This window comes from Beauveria bassiana (assembly GCF_000280675.1).
Source record: "Beauveria bassiana ARSEF 2860 unplaced genomic scaffold BBA_S00086, whole genome shotgun sequence".
NCBI classification, from domain to species: Eukaryota; Fungi; Ascomycota; class Sordariomycetes; order Hypocreales; family Cordycipitaceae; genus Beauveria; species Beauveria bassiana.
In genome coordinates, this window is record NW_007930921.1 from 33634 (window position 1) to 42044 (window position 8411).

Genomic DNA, 8411 nt, shown 5'->3' on the forward strand with positions numbered 1-8411 from the left:
GCAAAAGGCCGGATAAAGGCTAGCTTGGACAGGTTAACTTGGTGGATCTGGGACAGGTTATGTGTAACCACCACTATATCTCCTCTGTACCTTAACCATCATTAATCACAAGTTAGCACGCACGAGGGACATAACTTGGCATCAAACTAAACCGCCACTCGCATGTGCTGTTACTCATGGTTCAATAACACCGAGGCTTTGTATAGACCACATTAATTGATCATGCTCAGTCACGAGGATGTGGAAGGAGTGGCTGGCGAACTACTCGCCTCTGCCGGACTCGAGCTTCTACACTCCGAACAACTTCAAGCTCTGTGGGCAGGTAATTTGAATACGACCGTGTTCCGAGGTCACGAAACCATTACTTCGAAGAAACTGACTGTATGTGTAACTAGATTATGGTTTCATCTATGCTGTGGAGGCGAAGCGCATCGCGTCTACCGCCTCGGTTTCGAGTCAAAAGTTCTTAGTTGGAGACCCTTTGGAGGGTGATGGCAAATTGCGGCTCGTGCTAAAGATCATCTCTCCCCAAGATGCGAAAAGTGAGGAAGGTCATCTCCGAAAGCTCTTCAGCTATGAGGTGGAGCAGTATTTCTACGACAGATTGGCCCCCTTGTTGCCGCCTAGTGTAAAAGTGGCCAATTGTCTGTGTTCAACGCGCTATTTGGCTCCAGGCGTAGCTGGAGGCGAGAGAAGGGTTACTGCAACTTTAATGACTGACTTGAGGGAACAGTTTCCTGTTGCTGGAGAGAAGAGGAGTGACCTAACAGTCGCGCAAGTCTACTCAGCCATTAAATGGCTTGCAGACTTCCACGGTAGCTCCTGGTCGATGCGGGATGATCATACAATGCATGGGCTCCTCTTACCTCCCTTGGATGAGTTGGAAGCTAGAAGAACTGTGAAAGAACTGCCACCTAGATCTATCTGGCGCAGTGGCGGATACACGTACCTGGCTACGAGACAGACGGAGTACGCCTCGCTGGCCCGAAGATCGAACTCCGAATGGTCAGCAGTCTTCTGCAAGCACGAAGGTACAGCCACGATCGCCGAAAAGGTCGCAAGATTTCTCAATCCCAAGGGCCGGTCGTTCGAGACTTTTATACACGGCGATGTCAAATCCGAGAATTTATTCTCTACCGAGTCAGGAGACAGCGTTGCTTTTTTTGATTTCCAATATGTCGGGTTGGGTCTAGGAGCCAGTGACCTCGCGAAACTGTTTACTTGCTGTGTTCCTTTGCACATGCTTGTTGACAGAAGCGCACCACTCCCTGACAAGATAGCCATGCAGCAAGGGGAACTGAACCTTCTGAGGCAGTATCACCAATTGCTTACCCGCTATGAAACAACTGATGGCACCAAGTACGATTTCTCGGATTTCCAGCGTCATTGGGAAACGGCGCTTGTCGATTGGTGCCGGTTTCAGGCTTCGTGGGGGTTTTGGGGCAATACGGGCTGGTTGCAAGGGCGTGTTCGGTCCGTCGTATGTGACGAAAGCTGGAGAAATTGGTTGAATCAACAGGTGTAAAGGATAAACCGGGTCACAGTAATATGTAAATGATGCATGCGTGGCATACAATGAATGTTCTCGATGTAACCTACAACAACAGACGCCATTGTGTTGTGTGGGAAAAAGAAAAAAAAATGCCCTTGGTGACTGTAGAGTATAGTCGCTCGCATAAAAACAGTCTCATCTATGTACAGCATTGTGCGTTTTGTGATCACTCCCATTGCTGGGGACTCACGCGTTCACCATGGCGTAGTAGTCAATCGCTCGGGTTCCTGGCCGGGCGTTGGGCGAGAGCTCACCGACAGTGCGGTCATATACATTCGTGAGATAGTCCGCATCGTTCATTGTGATCTTCAAGTCGGGAACGGAATTGGGGCGGAGAATTTCGGTCATAACTTGTGCCCACCTCCAGGGCTCTTGGGTGCCACCGGGCTCGCTATTGAAGTACTCCCAGCCCATCACTCCGCCGATTTGCCCGTATTTGTTGCGAAGAGAGATGATAGTGGTGTTCAGTTGACTATATGGGATGTAACCATATCCATTGTCAGAAGAAGTAAGCTGGCCAGCGACCACTTTCGACGCCACAAAGCCACTGGACACAATCTTCACGTAGTCATCGGTGCGTGCCATGGTGCCGAATCCGCTGTAGAACTGACCATTGTAGAAGGAGATATCACGGCCGTTAGTAGATTCGAGAGTTTTGTAGTCAAATCCGCTGAGATTTGCGCCATTTCTCAGTGCAGATGCGACTGGTGCTAGCGTGATGATGAAGCCGGGACCGAAATCTTTGCGCAGTCGGGTGATGAGTCTTGAAATGCCAAACTGAGTCATTGGCTGTTCGACATCCAGGTCCATGCCTTGTAGACCAAATTTGGTGATGACATCCTGGAGTTGACCGTAGTACTTCTCAAAGGTCGCAGTGTCTCCATCGAGAGTTGACGAGTCGAAGGAGCCGGACGCGGCCCCTCCAACCATTCCCATGACTGTCACACCGGCTGTCTTCATATGCGCCGTCTCATTCCACAGTGTATAAAAGTGAGGGTCACCGGGGGGGTAGTCATTCAAGTGAATCTCTGAGTCCTTGTTTATATGAAGAGAGCAGACAATGAGATGAGTCAGTGCTATTCCCTTCTCATTGATGAGAGGAAGCATGGAGATTGGGTTACCGCGCTGGTCATGTGTGGTCTGGAAATAGACAACAAGTCTAGGCAATCCTGATGATGCTGTGGCAGTAACAGAAGCCTCGGCATTAGCCTGCACATCGCGAACAGGGCTAGCTTGTAGTAGAGGAGCCAGAAGCGACACAACGGAGAAGACTGACCACCGCATCTTTGTGTCCAGTTTGTTGGGCCCGGATAATTATACGTTGTAAGAGTTGGGTGCTACGTTGACATGAAGGAGTGAACCGAGCCTATATATAGAAATCTATTACTCACGTAGCATAGCGGCCATCAGTTGATCTTCTGGGGCACAGACGGAAGAGATCTGTCTGGGCATGCCGAGGACGCGAAGACCAGAAAAGCACATGGAGTCCTGGGTTTTGTGTAAGAGCTTGGAAGGCCCCGAGGAAAGTAACTCCACAACAGTTGCTACCTTCCAATAAGAGAGTAAGCCGACAGATAATGATGCATTGATCCTGCGGGGTGAGGACGCATGCCTTACGGTTTATATTCTCTGCCTTATGTGATGGTCTGTTTTGGTAGTAAGGAATGTTTGAGATCTGGGAGCGTGACTCTGATCTGGCGTTGCGCTGACCCAGACTGCAGGGATTCAAATTAATAGAGGTCTCGGAGGGAAAGCGGAAGTCGTCAGATGCGGGTGGTGGGGTTAGAAAGAAATACTTACACGCTTGGTAAGGCTGCAACGGTTTGTCGCGAGGGTGGTGACTGAGGTGCATCACGACTCGAACTTTTTGGTACTGCTGAATTTTTGATCAGCTGGCCGGCACGCATCATGGGTTTTCAAAGGTCATCTTGACGATCCTGCTGCGTGGCTCTACTCCAGGGGAGGCTGATTATACCACGATGGCGAGGACTATCCTTGGGTCAGTTATCATGGTGTGCCCCCACCAGGAAGATAACCAACTATTTACCGAAGCCACCTACCTTATCGAGGCAGCACAACGTGCTGATACATAATATGGAAGATTAGCGCTGCTGCTTGGGCTTAGATCATTATGACTGCGTTGTGCATGCATTATGAGGCTCGCCCTAGGTGACAAACAACAATAACTACAACAACAACAATAACTACAACAACAACAACAACAACAACAACAACAACAACAACAGCAGCAACGAAAAAAAATGGGCATGCATTGTTCAGTCAACAAGAAAACAGCAGTATCTTGGGTTTGTGCGCAGCTCATTCAACCTCGCAGCATGCTCGGACTGCGCGTCCTTGTGTTTGTAAATATTGTGTGCCTACTTGCGTGGCACGTGCCAGTTAATGCTTATCAGCAGCTTCACAGAAATGACAGGGACTCTGCCTCTAACTCTTCTTCTGGAACATGTCTTTGCCGAGGAATGCAACGCTAGAACATATACCGCATTGACTACAACAACCACGCGGCTTCTTAGCATACAGTAGGTGGCAATAAATATTTAACCCCCTCTAGGTAGCGGTTCTATACTACGCTAGCCTTAAAAGGCAGATATAGTACACCGCTTTAAAGCTATAAGGGTTAGGGTTATTTCTATTTACTATAATCTACTATAAGTCTACTATATAGATGTTACTTTTAAAAATCTTATCTAACTAGGGCATAGGCCACCTCTAGGATATAGGGGGCCCTACCTACCTAATTTACTAGGTAACCTCCCTTTCTTTTCTTCTTATTACCCTTCTTTTAGTAATAAAAATAGTTTACTAGATTAAATATTATAATATAAGCCTTTATAATTACCCTAAAAATATCTTATAATAATAAAACTTTTATTAAGGTTACTAGCCTAGTTAAAATATTAAGTTATTAGGTTAACTAAATTTATATTTATATAATTAAATATAACTTTAACTTAGATTTTTAACTTTTTATTATTAAAAATACTTTTTTTAAAGATATTTTATAAAATAACTAACTAAGTAAATAAATTATATAAAATAAAAAGATTATTTTAAATAAGATAAAGCTTAATAAATATAATAAAAAGAAAACCTATAATATTTTTATTAGTAAGTTAATTAATATTAATATATTTATCTTAAGGTTAATTATATAATATATTTTAAAAAAAAATAGGTTTTTAGAAAATAAAGTTAATAAAGAAGCTTAGTTTAATATAAAAGATAAGAACTAAGAGGTTTTATTAGTACTAGAAGTAAGAAGATTAAAGCTTAAAGGACTAGAAAAAGGTAATCTAGTTTAATAAAACCTTTATTATTCTCTTTTACTACTAAAAAGGATATTACTTTTAGTAATAGTTATTAAAAGCTTACCTTTATAGTTATATTTATAAGTATTAGAAAAGAGTCTTTAAATTTATATTTTAAGATTATTTTTCTTATAATAAAAAAAGCCTTTATTATTATTAAAAGCTAGAAATAGCTTAAAATTATTATCTTATAAAGAAAATAATAAAAAAACTAAATATTAAGTTAAAGCCTTTTATAAAAGAAAAATAAGAATTAATTATATAAATAAGTTAATTAAATTTTTATAATAAACCTAAAAAATAGTTTTAATAATATTAAAATTAATATATAAGAAAGTTTTTTTATAATATTAAAAGAAATATTAATTAATATATATATTAAATAAAGGTTTTAATACTAAAGTTTATCTCTTTTATTTAAGCTTATATTATAATAAAGTTAAGAACCCTTATATAAAAAGATAAAGCCTTAATATATAATTATTATATTTAATAATATATTTATAATATTTATTAGGTTTAATAACTTCTTTAGCTAGGTAATAGCCTTAATCTTAACCTTATTAAAATTATTTAATTATATTTAAAGAAGATTATTATTAAAAAAAATATACTAAAAAACTATTAGGAAGCTATTATAATATAGTAAGTAGCTTAGTAAGAATTACCTTAATTATATATTTAGTTATAGATTAAGTACTTACCTTAGTATATTAAGATAATTATTAAACTAAAGGGGGGTAATAAGTATAAAGAAAGAAGGTAGAGGCTCCTCCTTACCTAATTTATATATATATAGCCTATAGCTAACTAGTAGGTACCCCCTAGTTAAATAAGATTTTTAAAAGTAACCTCTATAAGTTTATTAGAGTTAAGGTTAATAGCTCTAGTTTAAAGTAATATTATTCTAATATTTCTATTAAGGTAAGACCTTAGCTATAATATCTTAGGCTATAATTTTAAGACTAATTCTTAGTTTCTTATAAAACTACTCTATAATATAATCTCTTAGTATTTTATATAGAGAAGTTATTTAATATACTATCTATATTTAATATTTTAAAAGATAATATTTTTAGTATTTGATTATATTATTTTTAAAGTAAAATATCTTATTACTTTTAATATTATATTTATTTATAAAATAAAATTTAAAAGAACTTATTTTCTAAAAAAATAACTTAAAGTTTAATATTAATATAATATTTAGATTAGTTTTAATATATTATTATTATACTACTTGAGTTAGACTAGCTTATCTATCTAATACCTCTATTATTTAATAGTATAAGAAAAACTAAAGTCCTTAAAGGAAAACCTATACTTCTTTACTACCTTTAGTTCTATATCTATCCTTAATAAAGGCTAATAAGGCCCCTCTCCTTAATTAAAATTAGAATTAAATAAAGAGTCTTACTAGTATCCCTAGTTAGTAACTTATACTAGGCTAGTATTAAGGTAGTTAAGGTAGTACTAGGTTAATTTATATAAGGAACTAGATACTTATATAATTAAGTAACTAAGTAATTAAGTAGTTAAAGGTAAAGGGCTTTAGGACTTAAAGGAGGGGGGGGGGGTTATATATAATTATAATTATTAAGCTAATAGTATTATAAAGTAATAGCTAAAATAAAGATAGTTTACTTATCTTCTACTCTTATATTATCTTAGTTATTATAAGGCTTTATTAGGTTAAATATCTTATTTATTATATATATATATATAAATATATATATTTATTATTTTTCTTACTTTATATAATTTATAAATAATATATAAAAATCTATACTTTCTTTACTTTAATATTTAAGTTAATCTCTAAATAAGAGTATATATAATTAATAATTAACCTTTACTTAATTAATTTTAGTTTTTTTACTAATAAATTAATAAATCTAGCTAATTTAGTTAATCTAGTTAATTTAGCTAATTTAATTAGTCTAGTAAAAGTATAAATAAGTTAAGATTTTTTTTATTTTTAGGCTTTTTTTCTTTTTTTTCTTTAGTTAAATTATTTATATATTTACTCTTTTTTCTTTTATTACTTTTACTTTAAAACTCTTTATACCCTAATTATCTTTAAATCCTAAATAATAAAACTAATATAATATAAAAAGCCCCTATCCCCTAATTAAGTAAGTATCTAACTATATTATCTTAGACTCCTTTTAAGCCTTATACTAATCTAATACTAGCTTTATAAGTAATAACTCTTATTAATAATCATAAGTTTTCTTTTAATATATCTTAACTAGTCCTTAGTCTTACTTTAACTACTTACTAACCTCTTTTAGCTTAGTTAAGGCTAAAATAAACCCCTTTAAAAGCTACTTTAAGCTATCTTTTATAAGTTTTATATAAACTAAATAGTTACTATTAGTTATATAACCTATTATAAATAAACTAGTAAGTACTTTATTTAAACTAAAACTAAACTATATTAACTTTATTTTAAGAAAAAGTTATATTTATATTATATATATTAAGTAAGGTTTATATTATATTAATATAAGTCTACTTTTACTTTAAATTAGGCTTATTTTTTACTAATTATATTAAGTATTATTACGTATTATCTTAACTATTATTACCTAGTAAATATAATATAAAAAATAATAATAACTTTAACTAAAATATAGTTTTAATTTATATTAAGTTTATTTAACTATTTTAGGTTATAGCCTAGTTTTATATTAATATTAGTAAGCTTATTACTAAAGAGGTTATTAACTAGGTTTAGTCTAATAATAATATTATCTTAGGTACTATTACCCTTATACTTATTTTTATACTTACCTCTACCTTTACTCTTACCTCTATACTTACTTCTACTATAGCCTAAGTCTTAGACCTATCTATATATAATTACTCCTTACTTTTTATAATTTAAACTAAGATCTATATTACTAATACCTTATTTTAGTACCTAGTTAATATTAGCTAATACCTAGCCTTAGCTAGGCTCTTAGCCTTAGTTAAGAGAGGAAAAAGTAATAAGAATAGTAAAATAGATTTAGAGACCTTAGATTAAGCTTATAATTACTAAAAACCTAAGCCTAGAAAGTACTAAACTATATTGGGTTTATTTTTTAAATTTATTTTCTTATATAATAATAATAAAGTTAAATTAGGCTTATAATAGTTATAAAACTACCTTAGGTTATTATTAAACTTATAAAAACTTAATATTAATTAAATATTTATATTTTTTCTTTTTCTTATTTTTATATTACCTTTATTTTACTTTAGTTTAACTATTCTTTAATTATTATATATTTTAACTATCTTTTATTATATATTTATTTTATCATTTTTTTACTTTATATTAACTAGTCTAAAGTTAATAAGACTTTATACTTATTTTATAATAAAAGTACTTTAAAAATATATTAGTATTTTATTAGGCTATATTATAATAATATATAGTAAATATTCTTAAAACTATTATTATATTAATATATTTTTAAATTAAACTTAAAGACCTACCTTTTATATAAGAAGATATTAAACCTTATTTTACTTATATATAA

At 33.6% G+C, this 8411-nt stretch overlaps 2 protein-coding genes across 2 annotated transcripts; one reads left to right on the forward strand and one right to left on the reverse strand.

Annotated features, from left to right (window-relative positions):
- Nucleotides 1–222: 222 nt before the first annotated feature.
- On the forward strand, nucleotides 223–1525 carry BBA_10092 (phosphotransferase enzyme family protein; the record flags this gene model as incomplete). The annotated part of the gene is made up of 2 exons (XM_008605189.1): nucleotides 223–322; nucleotides 396–1525. 2 exons carry the CDS (start codon nucleotides 223–225, stop codon nucleotides 1523–1525), a joined length of 1230 nt encoding a protein of 409 aa, XP_008603411.1.
- A 213-nt stretch (nucleotides 1526–1738) lies between these two features.
- BBA_10093 (endo-N-acetyl-beta-D-glucosaminidase precursor) lies at nucleotides 1739–2836 on the reverse strand (the record flags this gene model as incomplete). Its single annotated transcript, XM_008605190.1, has 1 exon — nucleotides 1739–2836. The coding sequence occupies one exon, from the start codon at nucleotides 2834–2836 to the stop codon at nucleotides 1739–1741; it is 1098 nt and encodes a 365-aa protein (XP_008603412.1).
- Nucleotides 2837–8411: the final 5575 nt, after the last annotated feature.